A 24,792-nucleotide genomic window follows, 5' to 3' on the forward strand; every position below is an offset into this window, starting at 1 on the left:
AAATCGTAATACGAGTCAACTTATAATTTAATTAATTCTTCTAAATTTTATGCTCGAACGGACAATGGTGTTAATTAGAAATATAATTTCTGAAACTTTATGATAAAATGCCTCGACTTACTGGAAGAATTATTAATACTAGTGGTAGCATACTGGGGTAAATTCAACTATAATTAATTTAAATTATAAGTTTGAACATTATTAAGGTACTATCGTTAAAGACTATACTTATTTAACACAGATTTCATCAAGGTTTTCAATTTTATCAATTATCAATTTGGCTGCTTTTTTTCAAAAAATAAATAATCCAAAATATAATTAAAAAATAATATACCATATGCGTGTATATGTCAAATACACGGTAGTGTGTGTGAAATGATTAAGTAAGAATATATATATATGTTTTATGCATAATTTAAAAGAATGTGAGCACTTTGCACTCTTTCTATTGATAAACTAAACTATACCCCTCCGTCTGCGCAGTTTTTAAAAAGTGGTACTAAGTTTTTGCTTTACGTATTAATACATAAATAGATGATTAATTCTTCCAGTAAGTACAATGATCGATTTCAAACAAAACCCCCAACTTATATATGTCCGGCTCTGGAAAGGTATATTCCAGATTTCAGCTCGATGTGTGCAGTCGTTTGGGCTCTACATTGTTAGATCAATCAGTAAGTCAGGGAAGCCTTTAAATGGAAGCGTAGGCCATAGATTGTGTTTAATTAAGCCACGGTTGCAGTACACTAAAATTATGTTCACGTTCGACGTAATAGTATGAGAGTAACATCAGCGAGAACGTGTTTTACTCGGTAAGTTAGGAAAGGTAAGTTGGATGTAACTTGTACCTGTTTATTATGAGATTTAAAATAAAAAATAGTTTTGAGACATAATTTTGTATGCCATATTAATTATTTGGTTTATATTAACTGGTCGATTGCGCATTGTTTGTTCTATTATTAGAAAATATAAATATGGAAGATTAAATTTTTCGCTGCTCTTTTAGTAGCCTGGAAGAGGAAATAATAAAATTTTATAAAACGCCTGCATGTCCATGACAACATGGAAGACAATATTTTGACAGATATATGCGCATTTATGAATATGTATCTCTGCTGCCCTTTGAAGCAGATATCTCTCTAACATAACCAGCAAATAAGTTGGTTCTTCTAACTTTAGTTAAATTTTGCCATTAATGTAAAATAAAAAAAAATACCTGGCAAATTGTACGGATATTTATCGCTTATTTAGAGTAGTAGACCATTACCCGGGTTTCTGACTCCAAGGTTTTCCGACTTGTGTGATGTTTTCAGGGTCTGGGTGTTTATCTGTATACGATAAGTGTTAATGTGTGTTTTTCATAAATTATTCATCAGTTATCTTACATAAAACAAGCTACGCTTACTTTGGCGCTAGTTGACAATGTGTGTATTTTCGTAACATATTTATTTTTTAATGAAAATATGTAATATTGAAATTTATATTGCTGAACGTTTCAAAACATTCCAAATCCGTAATTACCAACCTATACAGAAAATATGTGCATGGTTAAACAGAAACCGTTTAATTTACCGTGCCCTTACTTTCAATTAAAAAAGAAAGTAATCGGGCGACCTCAAGTTGTTCTCGAGAACGTTGCTAGCTCTCGTACTACAGTGAAAGCACTTCAATAGATGCCATTAAGCTGCCATTAGGATCAGTTCACATAATAATTCAGAACAAGCAACTTGCTTACTGCAAAATTATTTAACGGAAATCAGTAATTGCATTCAAACTATTATCATCAACGGAGTTTCCATCAAGTTTATTTTATCTGGCAAAGATTGAGCGCCAATATTAGCAGACAAAGCATTTATTCAGCATGAAAGCTCCTTAAGAATGTGAAGCCATAACTTTACCCACGCTTAATTAGCAATTCCTTGGGAGGAACTAACTACTTGATTGTTCAGATACTACTCAATCGGTAAAGGCGCCGACGGATTATTATTCAATTATGTGTTACTATAGTTAATGCTACCTAACGATTCATTATGTTTGTTTTTTAATTTTATCTTTATTCAACTAAAATTTAATCCTTGACCGCAATCTCAACTGCTAAGTGATGATGCAGTCTACGATGGTTGCGGGCTAACATGGTGTGGCAGTTATATAGAACCCATACCCCTAATCGGTTTCTACGCGACATTGTACCGGAACGCTTAACCACTTAGCGGTACGTCTTTGTCGGTAGGGTGGTAACTAGTCACAGAGGAAGCCTCCAACCAGACCAGAGAAATTTAAGATATTATAAATTCCCAAATAGCCCCTGTCAGGTATCGAACCCGGAACGTCTTACTTAAAACCATAGTGCGGAACGCTGCGCCAGGGAGGTCGCCATAGTCACATAATTATAGAAAGAATTTCATTCATACAAATAATTATAGAAATTTTATATTTTTATGTATTTCTACCTACACTTGGGGACTTATAAATTTTAAATTTTATAAGTGAAATAATTTTAATTCCAAATTAATTCACCAACCGCACCTCATCTCTTTTCCCAATTTAAGGATTAAACTGTGCAAGCGATAACTCTAGGTGGTGCTCTAATTAAAACTTTGTTTCGTGAACTATGATTAAAAACTCCGAGGAAACATTTGACTTTTTTTTACTTAAACTTATGAGCAAAGTATTACGAATTAAATTATTAGGCCCTCCATTTTATAACAACTTTGTTGGAATTAACAAAGGGTTTTTATCTTGTATATTAAACTTCATCAAGGATTACGGCAGTTTATTTTAGATGTACCCTACGTGGATTATAAAAACAAAAGATTCTTATTGTTTATTGTGATTAACTTTTTTTATTTTATTTTTCTTGCTACCTGCTGCAACTTAAACTTATCCGCTGCATTATCACCTAAAGTACTCCTTGCACTAACAGAATATTCTTTGAAGCCTTAGAAAAATACTATGAATGATTGTTTTTTATACCACCCAAATGGTGTTAAAACTCAGAAGAAAGTTTGCATGAAACATAAAAATAGATTTTTTGACTTTTATTTTCTTAACGCCTTACCTATAGCTGTAGCTTTTTTGAGAAATTCGTAAAATAGTCTTAATCTTTTTATTAAAATACAATGAAATGACTGCATTTCAGCCCTTGACTGAAATCTCAACTAGTAAGTGATGATGCAGAATCTATCTAAGATGTTAGGATATTGTTTAAAATAAACCTATAATAAACCCAATGTCGGTTTCTACGCGACATTTTACCCTCCCGGGATATCACAAATTCTACGTTGACTAATTTACTTACATCCGCAAGTCTATTTATACAGGGTTTAATAAAAAATACCAGAAAGATTTTGTTGTACTACTTTTCAAAATAAAATATATATACAAAAAAAAATTATTACAGTGACATTAAACTGTGAAATCAAATATATCATGTGATCCGACAACGTCGCGTCTTCAGTCAGTGTTCGCACGATAGGGTCATGGTTCGCGCGCTGTTTCTGATGTTACATATATGTAAATTATTGCATATATGTAATATGAGTAGTTTAAAATATGAAATGTAAATTTAATTTTTCAAACTATACAGTTAAAAAGTCGTAGAAAAAAAGTTTTTAGTTTTAATGTAAACAGCTAGAGGCCGATAGCTTTCTGATATTTTTATTTAACCCTGTTTAGCTCAAAAGCAACGATTTCGAAGCTGTTAATCGAAAAAGCAGCATGTTTGTTGGCACGTCGAACAATCAATACGCTCATACGAATTATGAGTTGATGTGAAGGCAAACGACAATGGCCCGGCCGTTGTTGCTCGATTTATTTGACAATTTATGGCCACGGAACCTGACTCGAACTGGATTTATTAGGGTACGCCCGGCAATTTATTAGTCTTTGTAACGGAGCAAAAGAAACCGTTCTTATACCAAATTTAATTGGCCGGCAAGAAGTTTCAACTGTATTAAATCTAATTTCAGAAAGGCCGCTTAATAAGATAATATTATTTTGATTTGTGTCTTTTCAGTTAAATTTACGCTGTTTGTAGGTAGTATAGTATTTTAAATATGACAGATATTTTAAAAAACCATAATTCTGTACCAAATAAGACTATTTTCAGGAAGTTTAGGGTCTGGAACTTGCTCTTTATTGAATACATCAAAGTTGGCCACCTTGTTGCTCACGTGTTTATAATTTTATAATTCTTAGTACTTACTTACTTTTATTTTTACTTATTTTTATCTTAAATATTACTATCATACCCCTAAACTTGTACATATTTTCATAAATGTATAAATACTTTCTTTAGTATATACATAATTAAATCTTGATGAATTCTTTCAATATCTTCAAAGATTTAATTTAACGTACTAATAAAAAACTCCTTGCTTATTGCTATACCTAGATAGCTACTTAATTTTTAGTAGCAGTGTGGGATGATGCTAGCAAATATAATACCCGGTAAAGTTGGTTGTGGGCTTCTTATTAGACATTGGGGAACTTGTTTTTTTATAGTAATAAATAACGAAGCAAGCCGATAGGTGGAAGCCCCTATGGTTTATGGAAAACCGTAAAAATAGAAAAAACCTCGGAGATGCAGAGACATTTTCCTGAAAAGTGCCGCCTTGTGGACATTGACCTGAAGGTCTCAAGTCTCATGTGCCTTTAGTAACGCCGGCAAACAGACCCTCGAAATCGAAACGTGGCAGAAGTAAGTCAAAGTCAAAGTCAAAGTCAAAAATATCTTTATTCAAGTAGGCCCATAGGTGGCAATTTTGATGCGTATATAAGAATTACACGGTAGTGAGATGATGGCGATAACCACATTCGTAAACTTAAAACTGAAGCTAAGAGGGTTCCCAACGCGTCCTGGTCTAAGAAGAAGCCCACAACAAACAGTATGGGGTAGTACCTATTTTCACAAATCTAACAATACTAATTATCTAATTTTAATAATAATGTTAAAATGTTATTTTATACAATCTTTTACAAACTTTGACATCATGACGCGATAACCATATTTAAATAATACTATTTAATTTCAATGGATTTCTTTGATTTCAAAACACTATATTGAATCACCAATTAAAACAAAGTCGTACGTAGTTATTTTTAAAAATATCAGTAACAGATAGTATTGATTTTTCTCATTACAGCACCAATCGCCGCATCTCTAATTTCCAGTCTTAGAGCGCGTTCATTGTTGGTCGGAACAATCAACTCCTTATCAAGTTTAGCTTGTAACTATAGATTAGATTTGTGCATCATGCAGGTAGGTCTTGCAATGTCTTTATCTTAAATGAGATCTTATTTAGGCCTGAGATGTAGCAGTGATTTAAACTCTATATTACTAGTAATGATAATTGAATTGTGATGTGGTGGGTTTCTTAGTGATAGCTTATCACTTATAAATTTTATAAACATGTGCAAAGCTGTTTGTCTTCTAAAAATTGATATCTAAAAATATAGTGTATCCACCAATCCTCATTGGGCCAGCGTGGTGGACTACGACCGCGGTGGTGCGACCACGCTACGAGCGTGGTGGTGGAATCCTTCTCATTGTATGAGGAGACCCGTACCCTCTAATGAGCCGGTAATGGGTTGATTGCGTTGCGTTCTAAATATTTAAGTTTTGACTGTAGAGCAAGCAGTACTTAAATTAAAGATGCAACCGATACTAAAGTTTAAGTTGCAACAGGTAACAAGAAAAATAAAATTTAAAAAGTTAATCACAATAAACAATAAAAAACTTTTCTTTCGTTTAATAATCCAAGTAGTTATGAAATTTAATAAACAAGATAAAAACCCTTTATTCAAACAAAGTTGTTATAAAATCGAGGGCCTAATAATTTAGTTCGTTATACTTTGCATAAAGAGCATTTTTAAGGAAAAAGAAGTCAAATGTTTCCTCGGAGTTTTTAATCATAGTTTACGAAACAAAGTTTTAATTAGAGTTCCACCTAGAGTTATCGCTTGCACAGTTTAATCCTAAAATTGGGAAAAAAGATGAGGTGCAGGTGGATACTTAAAAATTTCTTATTAGGAATTAAAATTGTTTTTACGATAACACTTATTTAAAAAGTACTAGCTATGTTGTGCTATTTTAAGTTTTACTTGTTGTTGGTTATGTAGAGATGAGCAACGACGCCATATTCATAAATCCGTACTTGAAGAGGAAGACTCTGGTAGGGTATGGAAATTTCTGAAATCTCTTGGTGTTGGGAAAGCAAATAGGAATATTTCCTGCAATAATGTTAATTTAAACCAGCTTAATAAGCACTTCTCCTCTTCTTGTACAATTGATAGTACTACTAAATTAAATACAAAAAATCAAATTCTAGCTTTGCCCACCCCGAATGATCCCGCATTTATTTTTAGTCAAATTGACGTTAGTGATGTTAAGAGAAGTATTATAGAGGTTAACTCGGATGCTGTTGGTACAGACAGCATTAGTGGTAAGATGATCACACCACTCCTTGAAATACTTGCACCTGTCATTACATTCCTCTTTAATAATTCTATTAATACTGGCGTTTTTCCTAGTTCTTGGAAAAATGCACAGGTAACTCCAATTCCTAAAAATCGGAATCCCGCATGCTTCTCTGATTATCGGCCTATCTCTATTCTCCCCTTTTTGTCCAAAGTCTTTGAGCGGATAGTTCATAGACAAATGACCCTGTTTCTTACTCGATGTAACCTTTTAAATCCATTTCAATCTGGTTTTCGTTCCGGTCATAGTACGACTACTGCTTTAGTTAAAATTACTAAAGATATCCGTTTCGAGATGGATAATAAATCTGTAACTGTATTAGCATTATTAGATTTCAGTAATGCTTTGAATAATGTTGATCATGTTCTACTTTTAACTATTTTATGTTCTCTTACATATCTCCTATTGTCATTGACTGGTTTCATAGTTACTTGCACGGCCGCCGGCAGCGGATACGGATTGAAAATTCATATTCAGAATGGTGTCCAATAAATGCCGGTGTGCCCCAAGGTGGCGTGTTGTCTCCTCTCCTGTTTTTAATTTTCATTAGTTCAATTACTCAGAATTTATCCTCTCTCTACCACCTGTATGCAGACGATCTACAGATATATACCCAATCTAAGTTTCAAGATCTACCCCAAGCGATTGAACAAGTAAATAAGGACTTAGAAGCTGTTGTACAATGGAGTAGATCTTATGGACTCAGGGTAAATCCGTCTAAAACAAAAATAATTATAAAAGACAGTCAGAATTTAATTTCACGGATAGATTGGACTACCTTACCTTCTGTTGTTTTTGATGGAGTACAATTACAATTTAGTGACACAGTCAAGAATCTTGGGGTTGTTTTTGACAGATTTCTTTCTTGGGTTTCCCAGATTAGTGAGGTGAGCAGGAAGATGTTTGCAGCTGTAGGTTCTCTTCGGCGATTAAGTAATTTCCTTCCCATACCAACTAAAATTGCGCTAGCTCAATCTCTCCTCTTTCCAATTCTTGATTACGCTGATACTTGCTATCTTGATTTAACTATGGAGCAATTTCATAAACTCGAGCGCATTCAAAATCTTTGCATACGGTTCATATTTGGCCTTCGTAAATATGACCACATTTCAGAATTTCGCGACAAACTCGAGTGGCTTCCAATTCGCCTTCGCACGAATATTCATATTCTTTCTCTCTTATACTGTGTTCTGTTCAATCCAGCTACTCCTCCATATCTTAAAGTACGGTTTGAGTTTCTCAGTGATTCTCACTGTCGCTCTCTCCGTTCTGAAGATAATCTTATACTAAAAATTCCTTCCCATAGTACTTCTTTCTATTCTAAATCCTTTTCAGTTGAAGCTGTTCGGCTATGGAACTCTCTCCCCTTTCAAATTAGGCGCGCGCAGTCACTACCGATTTTTAAAAGACTCCTTAAAAAACATTTTATGCCACCCTAATTAGTTATTTTTTTTTTTTTTTTGCTTCGGAGTCACTTTTCTTTGTGTTGTTGGCTTGTACTTTGTATGATATAGTAATTGATATATATATCTATTTTTAATTTGTTAACTGCTCTGCTCTTGTGTACAACCTAACCCTTAAGTCTGTGTTTTTTTGGTTTTTTTTCCTTTCCTTGATTGGGTTGCCTGGCAGAGATCGCTTTTTAGCGATAAGGCCGCCCATTGTACCTGTGTTTTATTGTGTTGTTTTTGTTTATAATTTAATTTCTGTTAGGTGTACAATAAAGTGTATTTTCATTTCATTTTCATTTCAAATATATTTGATTAATAATATACTTACTAGTAACTGTCTCCAAGCTATGTGCACCGCCCATTGCCACTACAGCTTCGCGACTTGCTTAGGTAACTCTAGTTCTTGCACGGATCTCCTCATTTCTGATTTGATAACGTAGAGATACTTCTATTATAGCTCTCTCTATCGCCCGCTGAGTGACTATGAGTCTTCTTATGAGGCCCATTGTATGACCTACCCAAATGGATCTTATGTCCTAGGTATATGTATGTCTACAATTTTGAGCATAGAGCTCCTAAAAATTACTGGGTGTAGCGGAACATGAGCGTTAGATATAATTTTCGTCTTGCTCATGTTCATACGAAGGCCCACCTATGTAGAAACTCTGCTGAGGTCGTTGAGCATCACATTAGGGTCTCCCAGAGTAAGGTTTGCCATTATGAGTACTCGTTGGCAAACCGAAGTTGAGTGATGTACTAGCCGTTGCTGTTGATACCAAGCCCGTTCCAATCCAAAAGCTTAAAAACGTCCTCCAATGCCGCGGTAAACAGCTTCGGGGATATAACATCTCCCTTTCGCACTCCTTGCTGCAGTTGGATCGGTTTCGTTGTCTGCATTGTCCTAAACACAGCCCAGGTTTCCACCGAAACAAAGGCTTTCTCTTAGTCCACGGCCCAGGACCGTGGATTCTGGAACTCCCTACAAAAGCCCTATGACCTATGTGCTATGGTTTAATTAATGACGATGATGATGATGATGAAACTTGGTCTTCTGTCGCCATGTTCGGGAAAAATAAGAATAAACTCACAAATTGAAAAACTACTTTTGTTAGATTGCTAGTAATAAAATGTCTATGCTTAGCATCCGGAAAAACAAAGAAGGGATGGTTTATCTTATTTGAACGACTCATAAAATATAAATAATTTTTCTTGAATTAAAACACTCAATAGATAAATATCAATAAAATAACTCAAATAATACTCTCCTAAATATTGCATTGAGTAGCAGTTTGTGAAGATTATGTTATTAGCTGCTTATATGTTTGTAAATCAATAACGTATGAAAGGTTGAACGCTTTCCGAGAAAAGAACACTGTTTGACTGATACTAATACAAATGAAATATTGTTACAACGAACCTTATTACTACGCAAAGATCTACAAACAACATAGGAAACAAGAAAGTAGTTTCGAGAAATTCTGGAAATAGACTTAAGGCAAATGTCTCTGGATCATTTCTTTTGATAACAATTTCCATGTAAAAAACGGTTAAAGACCTGCATCATCATCCATATGCTAAACCCATTGCTGGGCCGAACCGCTATAACATGGCACTGGTCTTCTGTCAGAATGAAGAGGTAAGCCTTCCATACAGGCCATATTCCACCACGCCGACTATGCGGATTGGTAGACTTTACAGACCGATGCATCTGAATAGGTTTTGTTGTAAGGATTGTCACACTCTATGTTCTAATGCAGCTTACATACGTTCTTGATGCTTACTTAATATCGTGTATCAAGGCTACATTTTTTAGTGCAAGTTCACCATTTCAATACCTAAACACCATTTCTAAACCTTGGGAACGCAATAATATGTTCCAAGCTTTGTGCCATAACCACTTTCACATTCCTTGCCACTTGAAGAGTTTAATTTGTTGCTTTGGTTCTAACTCCAAATTTCCGATTTCATCACATAATTTCTTTGAGCATACCTGTCTCAAACGCCTATTAAATAACTTTTTATCTTACTTTACTAACTGTTACTTTGGTTTCATCACCACATTATCATGTAGAGTAACTTTAGGCGTACCTATCTCCAAAGCTCACTGAATAACTCTAAGCACTAATTTCTAATACGTAATACATATTATTATGTAAATCAGGGATTAAACAAATAAAACATTGCAGTGGATCAACTGTGGATAATTTACATTGATCCCACTTCGTTTGTGTGCCATCAATACCGATAGGGGAGCAATTAGTTCCCCGGGGCGCGCGTAGGTACCCTCGGGTAACGCGGAGGTGCTCGCACAGGGATATTTATTCCTTGGCCGGTGTTTACTGTTTCTATAATATAGGACCCCTAGTAAAAGATTTGTACGCTTGTTATTGAAATCTGTGTGTCTCCAAAAATTCCAGCACAAACACGTCATAGACGAAAACGGTAAGATGTAACATCAGTTTGTAATTCAAGCTGGTACTCAGTTCTGATTAGAACTCATTTTTATAGTAATAATTAATGGCAAGTAGAAAACCATCGCCTGTAAGTAGAAACACTTTGCAGGGCATAGCAGGAACTTATCCTACACCGTGCCTGCCTGTATTCATAAACCTCAGGCGTAGGTGTGGCGGTATTCCATCCCGGACGAGCTCTGTCACAATCAGATATAACACTCTTATAATTAGAAAATTTTGATGGCCATTCGAGCTCGAGCTTCGAGCTCCAGCTTCCCACGAGAATCGGCTCGAGTTTGGGAAAGGTGCAATTTACATATATAAAATTAAAAAACAATGTATAGACTGACCTTCAATTATAATGGTTACAGATGTTACACTGTTTCTAGCATCTTTTTTGTAACATAAGTTCTTAGCATTATTCAATGGATCTCTTACATGCTTACTATTAGATAATACTAAAATTAAATTCTAAAACTAAATAAATAATTATATATCATACACATGTGTGATATATAAAGGAACTCAAAATCAAGATTTTTGGTTTTTTGTGACTTATATCAGCATTTCCAAATCCTGACACAATTTATGGTAGAGGAGTGACCGTAGTATAGTCTGTAAATTTATGGAACGAATCTAAAGCCAGATTGGAAATGAGAGAGGACGTTATATTTAATAAGATAGAGACTAAGCTGTTAGGAAAGGAGGAATAAAAATTCGGTCTAAAATGTGAGACAGATGCAGGATTTGTGGTGGACAGGGCAGATTAGGCAATAGGATAACGAAGGTATTTCACCATTTGGAACGAAAAGCACAATATGACAGAGAAACTGGTGAGAATGAATAAGAGCGATATGAAGTTTGCAAAATAAAATCAACATAAAATTTGTGACTATAATGTTGATATTAAATACATTTTATTTATTCGAGTAACGTAACTATACCGTATAGTTACGTTCCTCGAAAAGGACACTACGATTGCGAGAGTACAAAAATCTTACACTAAGGGTATATACCAAATGAAAGTGCGGCCTTCTACGGTCCGCATCGATTTGTGGTCTTGCATTGATTGATTTCTGTATAGCCTTTAATTACGGCTGTGATCGAATTATGTGGGGATTTGCGGGTAATTAATCAGAGATAATATTATTTGTATAGCATTATTTGTACGTGTACTGGATCATAAATGATTTTGTTTACTACATTCCCATTGGCGGATCTTCGTTAAATGGGTGTTGATTGACCTTTTGCAAGTTGATAAGGAACTTCGTCAGCCATAACTTCTGAATCAAAATCGGAACAAGCAATTGCCTGTATTCAACATTGGTGTGTATAGACATGAAAGAAAGAAATACAATAAAACAATAAAGAAAATAGTTTTTTTTAATACTAATTATTTACAGTTTTACAAAAATATATCACATCATTTATAGTGGCTCATTAAGACGCATTTTAAAAGAGTTTTATTTTTGGTTATTTAATTCAAATCTATATAATATGACCTCGTTAGTCTACTCTAGCAAGTTCGAAGAGTTCGAGTCAGGAGGTCGGCCCAAAAAATAATTAGGTAATGGAGCCGATTCTATTGTAAAGGATAGCGCTATATTTAGACGTATCAATTGAGTTCGAGATCTATGTACCACAGAATTGGGTGATTCGGTCAATGAATTCAATATTATCTGTTGGAAAGGCGTTGCCTACCCCGTTGTATTGAAAAGCACGCTAACCCCAAATAGAGTATCGTGGAGATTTTAATCTTTTAATCCGTCTCCTACCAGAGTGCCCATTACAGGGCACGGGTTAGAAAAGTAAGAGATGTGTGCTGGTATTTTCTATCTTACCATCGTTCTATTATTGCGTCGTTGGTCTAGTGGTGGGCATATTTGAAGATCAAAAGGTCCTAGGTTCAAACCCTGGATCAATGAATAGTATTATCTTTCAATAAATAAATTCTTAATAACTGGAAAACTGGCAGTAATTCACCCCCAATCTTCTTTTTCTGGTCCTGCTAGAGCTGCTTATCCATCGGATTATGAGAGTGCACACACTCGTGCACTTTAATATCCCCCGCGTAGTTATGAATCTTTCTGGAGATTTGACCACCGCGTCGTGGTGAAAATTGACCATGGAAACTGTCTGTTGCTAGGCACAGGTCCTAAGCTGAGGCTTAATGACAATAAATGCTAAATGATCATAATTATCATCATCATCACTTCAATCAATTGACGATCTTTTATAGGGATTTAAAAAATCCACGGTCCTGGGCCGGTTGTTTTCTGCGGCTCCCAGCGACTCACTTGCAGGGTCACCATTAAGCACCTTGGGACCCCAAGGTTCATCGGGTCCTCGAGCTATGTAATAAATAATAGTTTTAATTATATGACGACATCTTTTAATATATAATTGGCATATTATTTATTAGGATTAATATCTAGCCAACTTAATGCTGCCTAGAGATTTTTTAAACAAACTGAATAGTTTTGCATTTAATTCTATTCGTACTCTTGAGGCCCAATTAACTCGATGACTTTAGCAAATAAAACCAAGAATAATACTTAAAAGAGCGCAAAATTAATTTTCCAGAGTAATGTTTACTTAACCTTTTCGTGTTCAAATAAAAACCGACGTAAATGAGTGGCCACGTGCGAAACAAAAGCGTTACGCCAAATTAACCGGGCGTTTTTAGGTAACGAACAAAATTTCAGTTCATACACGTTTTATAGAATAGACTTTTTTTAAACCCCCAATGCAATAACTACGGGGTGTTTTAAGTTTGGCGTGTCTTTGTGAATGGGAATGTGTGTGCGTGTATGTGTGTGTGTGTGTGCATATGTGTGTGTGTGCATATGTGTGTGTGCATATGTGTGTATGCATATGTGTGTGTGTATTATTATTTATTTATTTATTTAAACAACTTTATTGCATATAAAGGAACGACACACTGGAACACTTACATTAACATAAATTATATGTATGTATAATTTGTTTTATTTGTTTGAAAGGTTGTGAGGATTTTTAGCTGTTTTATGGCGGATTACATTATTTTTCACAACTCCCTCAATCATCTCACTATTACTAATACTACTAGCCCACTAAAGTACACAGGGAAGCGGCCGGAATCAATCAACCGAAGGGGTGTGGTTTTTCATCATGATAACGCCTCACACGACTTAAGCCACTCATCAAAAATTAAAAGAGTTTGGCTGGGAGGTGTTAATGCATCCGCCGTATAGTCCTGACCTTGCATCTTCAGATTATATTACAACTTTTATCACTATGTATTAGTGGTAATAACCGGGATCAACGGAGTAAGATAAGGCATTAAGGTTGGGAGTTTGACTACCAACGCTGCCTTTACCGATAACTCGCAAATCCAACACTCAGAGACCCCGACGTTTATTGGGCGTCCGAGTTACTTATGTGTGAACACAATGGAGAACTATCAAGTATGCCGGTTTCCTCACATTATGTTCCTCCACTGTTAAATCAAGTAACATTTTACTGCTTGAAACACACTTAACACAGAGAAGTTAGAGCGTGCCGGGGATGGAACACAATCCCCCCGAAAGAGAAGTCAAAATCCTAGCCTATCATCGCTTACTGTGATATATAGTACTGTTCCTCAATAAAATACGTTATATTTTGTTTCAGAAACATCATCGACAAACACATGCTTTCACCGTCGACAAAGGCGGCCTGCTGGCTGACGACGTTTTTGAGCGTTTTTGTGACAGGTAAGAAAAAGCTCCAGTGGGCTTACTGTGCCAGTTTCATTTCGCCAACCTTGATGTTTGAAGACCTCCCTAGCGCAGTGGTCGCGTGGTCTTAAGAGGGAGGTCCTGAATACCGTTTGGCATTTTCTACTCTTTGGTCTGGGTGGCTTTGAACATGCCTACTTACAATAATAATCGGGATCGGGACCAACGCACGACGGCATAGTACTTAGTAGTAGTAGTATTTAGTTTTTGATCCAAAAAACACAATAACAAGTAACAAATTTGACCTGACCCGACCTGGGATTCAAATAGGACCTCGTAATCCGTAGGTAAACACGAGGCAGTGTATGTATAAGATCTAAGTAATAACTACATATAAATTTTTTGGTAGGAATCCTACAAATGATACTTATATTTGAATAATTAATGTGATTAAACTCCAACATTCACTTCAATGAGGAAAAATCGACCAGATTAGTGTTAAAAGGTCTTATTTATTCCACTGCCAATGACCATCTCAGTAGAATTTACAAGATTTACATTACTGACAAATCTTTGGTAACATATTGCCATTGATGTCAAGGTTTCTTCATAAGAAAAAAGATATGGCATTTATAAATTCATTACAAATTGGAATATAAAAGCACCCAGAGCACACTTGCACGTGCTTTAAGCTTCAATTCGAACTTGCATCTTGAGTACCTTATGCCTTTTGGCAATATTTATCAATATTCTTGTAGGTGAAATGCCGATCCAAGCAGAAGTGGAACCGGAATTCTTGCAAGCTTTGGAAAACCATACGGTTACGCAGGGTCGGGAGGTCCATTTTACATGTGTCGTCAATCACCTTTCTAATTATAGGGTAAGTAAACAGTTTTATGTATAAATATTTTATAATAACTAGCCTTGACATCAGATTCAGTAAAGTCTTTAATGGAAACCTCGAATTGAAAAAAGGTAGACAAATTGGCGCACTTTAGCATTTATAATAATATAAATACTTTTTATAATAAGCTATTGTCACACTGTATTGTCCTCTGCAATTTGGTTCGAAGAGATCACTTTTTAACCGCCAATTGTACAAATTATGTTCTATGTACCTGCACCCTATAGTGGGCCGGTAATGGGTTGATATGATGATGATAATGAAACATCAAGGTCAGTGAGAACCTTCAGGCAGGTTATATAAAGTATGGTGTATTATTACGTCGAACTGCGATCGCAGGCTTGGCAGTTTGGGAAATAATTTTTTCACAAAAACGTGTCGCTTAGCAATTTAGTATTCCAGTACTATGCAGCGTGAAACCCTACTAGGTGTATGGGTTAACATAACTGCCGTATTCCGCAAACATCTTTATTTATCATGAATGAATGAATGAATACACTTTTATTGTTCACCAAAGAAAAAAAGTAGTTACAGAGAGAGTACAATTTGGTGGCCTTATCGCTACATAGCGATTTCTTCCAGGCAACCAAAGGCGTGAAAGGAAAAAACATAGAAAAGAGGTAGGTGGTGCAATCAATAAGATTTAAAAATTATAAAAATATATAAATAAAATATATTACTGTATCATGGCTATCTTGTCGTCGAAAAAAGAAGGATATGAAAATATTCACTAAACGTGCTATTTAATAATGAAAGTTGAAACGATGGTGTTTAGTTTTACAATTTTGCTGTGACTGCGCGGTATTTGTATTTTTTAATAACTGACACTGTTGCAATATACCGAAAAAGTTGTATTGATATAATTTCTAACCAGTATGTTTATTTTGGTTATCATTTTATAACAAATACTCAGATATTTTTTGTAATATATGCATATGAAAAATAAGCTTCCGCATGTACTGTTCGAAAAATGGAAAATCCATTCGAGTTTTTCACTGACGTAAGAATTTTTAACATTTTGTTTATTTATTATTTAAACTCTTTATTCGTACACCACTGCACAGTTAGGAAAATAAAGGACTAATAGAGAGAAACACAAACCTGTAGTAGAACACAAAAGGCGGCCTTATCGCTTAAAAGCGATCTCTGCCATGCAACCTAAGGATTAGGACAACAAGAGCCAGAATAAATAGGTGGTATAAAATTATTATAAACCTACATTCAAATAACTACATACGATATATAAACAAAATATACACAAATAAAATAAATATATATATATATATATATATAAAATAAATATAAAAATAATAAACTTATATAATAAGCTATATTAATGAATAGATTGATGTGAATGAATAGAAAATAAAAACCAGTCGTCTTATTGCGCAAGATAATAAGCTTTAACTGCATTTTAAAACATATCAAGCGATTTTGCCTGTCGTATGTTCGTAGGGAGATCATTCAACTATTCGATAGCCTGCACTGTGAAGGAAAGCTTATACAACTTGGTCTTATGGAATGGCATGCTCAGTGTCAGCATACGACATGATCTTTTCCTTCAAGTAAGGAGGTTGTTCCAAATTATATCAGTTTTTTTTCTACTGAATCGGTTCTTCGAGCTATGTAACCCGCCCATTGCCACTTTATCTTCGCGGCTCTATGACGGTAACTCTGGTTTTTCTACGGATCTCCTCATTTCTAATTTGACCATTCAAACATAGCTCTATCCATCGCACGCTGAGTGACAGTGGCTTATTATGAGGCCCATAGTTAAAGACTATGGGCCTCATAATAAGGCACTGTCGGCACGCTAGCATGCTAGCTCAGAAAACAGATGGACCTTGGGGTCCTAAGGTGCTGGAGTAGCGACCCCGCCCTCAAAATTGAGTTGTTGGTAAACTAGTCACCCCCCCACGTGGTGGATAGACGACTTAATACGCAGGGAGTTAGAGGTAATCGCTGGATATAAGCGGCATATAAACGAGTAGAAACCTCTTCAGAAGACATAGGACTTTTCTGTCTAGCAGTGAACGTCCTGTGGTTGAGATGATGATTACTACAAGAATATTCATTCAACAAGGCAGTTCTCGTATCGCCATTTCTTAAAAAGCGCTATAATATTTTTGCGAAGAGAATAAAATAAATATGTATTATACTGATGTTCCTGTGGATACACAGTCAATATTAAAGGCTTAAAAGGTCCTTATTTACTTTTAAGGGTGACAGTATTGGATTTGGTCGCTGGAAGCTGAATTTCTAATAATGAAAAAAATATAATTCCAATAATGAGTTACTTACTCGTAGTATTCGATTTGTATTTTGCTAACAAAATGTTTGGCTCTCCCGCAACTGGAAAATGTTTGTGTGATGAACATGAATGGTTTTCAGTGAGATGGTGATGTGTGTATTGTCGTAGTATATTTATTTATTTATTATTTAGTATGGGTATCATTATAACAAATGACGATGACAATCTATACAAATTGGAATCTCGCTTTTTTTGTTTGGTTGGAGGTGGTGGCTAGTTTTGAACCGAACCGCTTAATCGCTTACCGAGACCTTTTTTTTCGGGTGGATGGTAAATAGCCACGGCAGAACACTCCAACTAGACCAGATCAGAAAATAATCAGAAATTAAAAATTATATCAGCGGGGATCGAACACGGAACTTTCCACTTATAAAACCACAGCGCCATTGCACCTTGGACTTTGACAGAAAAATACCTACAGTAAAATACTTAAAAACATCGATAAAAAATCTGTGTCTACCTAGTAAAATACGCTAAAGTAGCTATAAAATAAAGATGACCAAAGTAAGTTGTGTCAATTTAATCAGGAAGTATGCAAAAATGGTAGAGCCGAATCTCCTCGCTTCATTGACTGCTTTCGTTGTGCACTATTAATTGTGTAAATAATTGTCAATTAGTACCTATAGATAACCAGCTCACTCGCAAATCGACTGGGAATCGCAGCATTTCAGTAATTTGCCTCTCAATAAAAGAATTTTCGATTTTATCCCCACTGATTATTCTGCAAAAATTCAAGCCAATCGTCGAAAATATTCGAGGCTGAAATTTTTATTGAAAAGAAATGAGTTATAAAATTCAAGAGGCGTATAAAACTTTATTGTCTACCCAAAAATTGTGGAATTTAAATCCATTTAACAATTTTATTTTTTATATAGTTAAGTGCATGTTATTTAAATTTAGTGTATTCATCTTAGTTTCGATCATACCAGATCTACATACATGCTATTAATAAAGTTGATTTTGGTTTACGGTTTTTTTTTTTATGATCCATAGGGGCCCAGCAAACAAAGAAAAAGTGGGTTTGCAACGACGTGGTAGGTCGGGATTTTTTGTGTGGTATAAAAGATGAAAATTTGTGTAGGAAACGTATTCGAATTTATTAAACGCACGATGTCGTTGTTAACGCACGTTGTCGCTAGTTATAATACAACACAGAACTCAATCAAGTTAACTTAACTTACACTAAATATTAAAACTCGTAATCCCCAAAAGGGGTATAAATAAGGGGCTTCGGATATCACGTTAAAATTAGAGCAATGCAGTAAGTCTGCGAAAATAGAAAATGAAACACACGTACTATTTGTATGCGACTAAACTCATAAAGCAATACAAACCAATGAGTTTGCAAACTCTCGGCAATTTGTGACACAATGCGAAAACATCATGCATCTTTAGTTTTAGACCGTTGGGTACTATGTGGTACACTTTTCTTTTTCCTTCCCTTTTTTCTACGCGCTCGGCTAACGTAAACATCTTTTTGTCACGTCTCAATTTCACTGCTTAAAGTTTTGCTAAATCATAAAGAAATCTTTCAAGTAATACACTCAGTATTTCAATTAATCACGACAAAATACACTATTTAAATCCGTTCCATCATTTATGCATACATGCAATATAACGGTACTAACCGAATTGCACTTTGTTTATAGGATAAGAGTAATTATTTTTGTCACTCGCCGACCCATAATCTACCTCCTTTTCAAACAATAAACAAAATTACTTAGTTGCCATGTTACTGCGATAAAGATAAACAAACTAACAAACAAACTTTCTCATTTATATTAATATCATCCAATGCCCGCAGCTTTGCCCACGTTAAATTATATTTCGACTTTCATACAAATTTCAAATCCCTATTAGGAGATGAATTTTTAAAACCCCTTTTTTAACGCCTACGTTATAGCATACATATATGCCAAATTTTAGCTCGATCCGTTCGTTTGTTTGGGATGTGGGTTTAAAGGTTAGTCAGTCAGTCACCTTTTCCTTTACACATGTATGTGTATACCCGTTGATATCAACGTGTTTATAATTATACAACGCAGTGACAAAGATAACAATAATTTGTAATTAAAATTTTAATCTACCTTTGCAAATAGCAAAGTTTATTTCATGTCACGTAAATTACAAGCTTTTTCACCGCGACACAGTCATAAACTTATTAATGTGGTGTAATTAATCTCTCTCATGGTACAATTAAACGTCGCTCGTCTGCCTAATAACGTGGCAAAGTACGCGAAGCTTCTTTCGTAGCTTACAGTTGAAGTAATAATTTTATCTCCACTGCTCGTTATATATTAAATAATAGTTAGAAGCAGGCGTTAAATTGCTCAATTCCATGATATACAATGAACATTAAATTAATTAATTTTCTATAATCCGCAATAAATATAAATATAAATAAATAGTAATTGCTAAGACTCAGCAATTACTTATTGCAAATTGAACATCTCCTGAGGATGCTTTAACATTTGAGCGAAACGTGCGTAGAGTGTACACTGCCCAAACAAATTCTGTTTCGTGGGGAATTCATACATTAAAGAAATTAAAAATTAAACTATACAGATTTTCCAGTTTATCGCGGATTAGTTGGGATGTTCATTCTAAGGAATTGCATAAAATTCCGCGACGTTACGATTTTTATTGTCTACAGTCTATCGCCTCTATTTACCTATAAAGGGTAGACCAGTATCTACGCAAATTGTACGTAAATTCGTAGCTCTGATGCTGTATAAAAGGTAAAAGGTCGGTGGTTTTACAACAAACACTGTTTTATAATATAATTAAGAATTAGTATGAACTAAGTAGAAAGTTTTGAATGAAATAATCGTCATACCTAGTTCGAACACAGCAAACTTCTAGTTGATGCGGAAATACGGATAAAACAGTCATGTTTAAAATGCTAATATTATAATTGTGAAATTGTGCCTTTCTGAATGTTTGTTTTTTTGTTTGTTTGTATCCTATGTGCGGCTCAAACGTTGCATTGAATTAAATATATTTGATATTGACTTGCTCTCATCATGGAGACGGCCATAGAATAATTTAAACCCCAGGAAATAAAGGATTCCTACGGCATACATAATAAAATGTATTTTCAACTGACTTTAAAAAAAGGAGGAGTGTCTTATTTCCACTGTATGTTTTTTTGTATATTTGTAACTCAATTACTCCGGCAATTTTAAACCGATTTTGATGATTCTTGTTTTTTTTGGTACATTATATTTCATGATTTGTTGGAGGGATCCTGGAGGAATCGAGGGAACTCGTTCACGATTTTAGGCACACCTATAGCAGTGTGAGTAATTTTTAAAGAACTTGTGATTCTTCTTTCGAAACTAACCATATAGTCCAGTGGAACTAACGATGAAGATCATGGATGGCCACCGGGACTATATAATTATTAGTACTATACGGGTTGCGCTTCGATTATGGTATATGGTTGCTAAGAAATTTTTCATCACAATAAAAAAGTTGATGGTGAAGTGCTGGGAGAACTCCTCAACAATTAGTAGCCAAGCATCGGGAAAAGAAATCTCGTAAAGGGTTATGAGCATTTGCCGTTTTTATTTTATAACTTAGATAATTGCAAAACTATACACTAAAGAATGTGTTTTTTTTTTTACAAAAAGGAACCGACTTTGTTATATAACTAAAAAGCAAGAAATAAATATTTTCTACAACATTTTTAATTCAAGGGTACTTTCTTTGTAAAAAGGACACCAGCAATGTTAACCTTTCCTCAATTATTTTAAATTTTACTTTTAAATTTTTTTGTGGTATATGTTACCTATGTCTGGCTCAACCGCTAACCAAATATTATCGATACTTATTACAAAGATGGACAAAGATTAATTTTAAATCCGAAATTTAAAAAAAATATGTTAATAACGGCAGGCCTACACTGTACGAAATAAGATAAGGATACTAAAGCTCGTAGTTTATAAAAAATAGAAGATTTTTCTCTCAGTTGAAGTTTTCAAATGTTATTTAAAAGAAAAATAAACGTGTCACAGGGGTAATGAGTGCCACTTATAAAATACTGCGTATTTAATTCTAGACGAACATTAAAAAAAGCAACTAGTAAAGGTAAACTAAAGAGAGGATGCAGGGTTTTACCTTTTAATTATACACGCAGTAGTTAAATTAGATAGGTAGTCTGGCAAGAGCACGAGTTAGAGTTAGAGTTGAGTAGTTTTTTAAATATTTTTTTCTTAAATATTTTTACTATAATATTTTCATAGTGAAAATTTCCGCTAATAGTACTTATTACTTTACTAACTCGGTCTAGTTTTGTTAAAGCCTCAAGTAAAAGATTCAAAAGCGTTTAGTGAAACTCTCTGCGTTTTGTTCAACTAATGAAAACGATAAAAGTTTTCTGAGTTCCACTGAATGCATTTAAATTTTATGCTCCTTAGTATATAAATACCTATTACGAGTATATAAAGAGTAATAGAGTGTGAGTTTCGAAAATTTATACATTGATATTATTACATAAATAAATATAATGTGATGTCATAAACGTCTGCACTTGATTTTATCAGCGTTTTTGTACGTTTATTTATCGTTTTGTTTGCACAGGTTAATTTTAATTGTTAATTTTTTTACCAATAGTACTTATCTTAGGCGGTGGTCTATAACAAAAAGCAACAAACGCCGTAGTTCACGTCCTGCGTTTGCTGAATTTGGACGGCATCCAGCGTTAATTGTGATGGTCACTCGGAAATATTTTAGATTCTCGCATGCGCTCAATGCGAATCGATGATAGTGATTAAAATATGGATAAATGGATCATTTTAAGAGTACGTCTCGAAAAGAAGGAGGATGATTGATCTTGTCATACAAATGTTATTGAAATAGAAGAGAAGAAAAAGTCGTCATCGTCTTCTCGTGAAGAGACAGGTCGAAGGTTGGAATGAAATAAAATTCTGTTTATTAAATAATTTTAATGAAATTAAAAGTTGTTCGTCTTGTTTTTTTGTAAATTTCACCATCTTCTAAGACAAAACGCGTGCCTGTACGCCAAAATCCTTCGATATGACTGCGTAGGCGGCGTACTACGTATTAGAGAGTACGCGTCAGGCGTATTAGAGTCACAATTGGCGTTTCCATAGTAAGTATTCTAACGACACGTCGGAGGCCATCTACAGCGTTTTTTTATTATTTTTATATATTTTTTATTCCACTACAACTTAGCCTTTTGACTGCAATCTCACCTGGTGGTACCTCTAATAGGTTTCTACGCGACACCACACCGGAACACTAAATCGTTTGGCGGCACGTCTTTGTCGGTTGGGTGGTAACTAGTAACGGCCAAACCTCCCACCAGACCAGACCAGAGAAAATTCTGAAATTATATATTCCCAAATTACCCCTGCGAACCCGGGACCACCTATTTAAATTCACACTCACCGCTGCGTCAGGGGTGCTTCTGTTATAGACAACACACACCCAAGACTACGGCTTCTAATTATCGCTAGAAAAGTAGAACCGATTTCGACAAAACTAATTTACTTCGTTGTAGAAAGGCACTTTAAATGGGGGTATTATACAGGCTGATCTATACCGTGGAAAACAGTATAAGAAAAGTCGAAACAGAACAAGTCACGTTTTACTGCTACTATAATATGAAATGAGAATACAAAATACATTTCTAAGATTTCTCTGTTGCTTTAATTTCAGTTACATCCCAAAATACATGTAAGATATTTTCATTACAATTATAATAATACTTAAGACCTTCTGTACGGTAATGCCATTATTTATTCTTTGTTTAAAACATACAATCAAAATAATAACTTCTGTCGTGGAACGTCATATAAAGAGAACGCGTTTATATAAACGTAACGAAACCCTCCGCTACAAACGTTAGCTCCAGTGCTAGTTGGAAATAATTCTCACAAACAATGAAATTGTTACTAATTTATTTCCCAGCCGCAACAAAGCGAGATGTCACATGAAAAATACGTGAAAGCGGTTGGATGGGACATTCCTCGGATGAAACACGTAACATTTTATGTGTCACACCCCACTTTTACGTTACCATTGCAACGTAGTTAAACTCCAATCATTTAAAAATCCTGATTATTTAGATTTTTATGACGTCTTTTGTTTTGGAGCAGATGAAATTAGCCAGTGCAATTGTATTACTTTTGAAAATATTGAACATTTTCAATGGCGTTTAGTATTATGCTAGAATGATGGCACATTTCATATTGCTACGAGCTTTTCGAGAGAATTGTGATGCCAAGTGCCATTAACAAACAAAGCAATTGTCACGAAATATTTTGATTTTTAGGTTAGTGTTCTGTGTGAATATTGCTGCGCCGTCATAAAATATTTTTAAATACTTCGTTATTTAGGTTGCGATTTTCATAAGTGGTTACGATATTAATCGCTCCTGTCACCTTCTATCAGTCTGACCGTCAGAGGAGTAATTTCTGAAGTCATCACATCAACCAATTGAAGTTTACCGGTCTTTGGTTGATAGTTCCAAAACCCATGGTCTATGGCCGCTTGTTTCCAGCGGTTCCCAGTGACTCACTTAATATCGTCCGTCCACCTCGTTGGGAGTCGACCAACGCTGCTTTGCCCAGTGCAGGGTCGCCAAATCAGCACCTTGATATCCCATTTAGCTATGTAATTCTGTTACGGATCTCTTCAATTCTGATTTGATCACGTAGAGATACACGTAGCATACAAGTTGCTCTCTCCATCGCCTGTTTCCTGTAAGGCCTTTCTTAACTAACCTTTTTTAACTTTCTTATAAGGCCCATAGCGTAGCGGCACATAGTATAAGTCACTTAAGTTTCAGAGAATAGATAGGTACTTCTGAATTAAGGAACATAATAGCTCAAAATTCACAATTGTTATGAAAATAATTTATGGTCCAAAGCCAAAAATTAAGTAATAAGCAAAACGAAACAATATTTGACTGTATTTGAGGTCTTGTAATAATACACAGGGCTCTAAATGTTTAGGAATGTACATAAAGCTGACGACCGTAGCTATATTATATTTTATAAAGTTATAGGATATAGTTTTAAATAAGATTGTGTGTTAATATTAAAATATATGCATAGTACCTGCCTACTTAGTACCAATTCTAACCTTTAACATACCTACCGATTAATATTGAGGGAATTCTTACTAATATGGATTATCTTGATTGACATAGTGAGTAGGTAGGTGTCACTATTGGTAATTAATTTCCTAAGAGGTTACTATTGTTGACGATACGGTGTACGGTGAAATTCGTAAGAATTTATGATTACACCAAAATAGTATTAAGACACTTGTAAATTATGGTAAGTCAATAATACTAAATAATAAATAAACTTGAGGTTATCATCTGAAAAAGCTGTTCAAATAGAGCATTGAATTATTTGAAATTTAAAATTTTCCTGGACAATAATGATCATCAACTAAGCGATTGGACAATGTTGCTACACGAATCTGATTATTGAAATATTTGGCAGAATTCCCCTACTGATATAA

The 24,792-nt window shown here is 34.8% G+C and overlaps 1 protein-coding gene across 2 annotated transcripts in view; it reads left to right on the forward strand.

The window, feature by feature from the left end:
- The window catches only part of LOC120627163 (lachesin-like), a 134,145-nt gene that overhangs the window by 45,434 nt on the left and 63,919 nt on the right, over positions 1 to 24,792 (forward strand). For both annotated transcript variants that reach the window (XM_039895038.1, XM_039895039.1), the window contains exons 2-3: positions 14,034 to 14,116; positions 14,839 to 14,960. In XM_039895038.1, the coding sequence (XP_039750972.1) occupies positions 14,034 to 14,116; positions 14,839 to 14,960 (205 nt within the window). The remainder of the gene's footprint in view (positions 1 to 14,033; positions 14,117 to 14,838; positions 14,961 to 24,792) is intronic.

Source organism: Pararge aegeria, chromosome 10 (genome assembly GCF_905163445.1).
Source record: "Pararge aegeria chromosome 10, ilParAegt1.1, whole genome shotgun sequence".
Taxonomy (NCBI): domain Eukaryota; kingdom Metazoa; phylum Arthropoda; class Insecta; order Lepidoptera; family Nymphalidae; genus Pararge; species Pararge aegeria.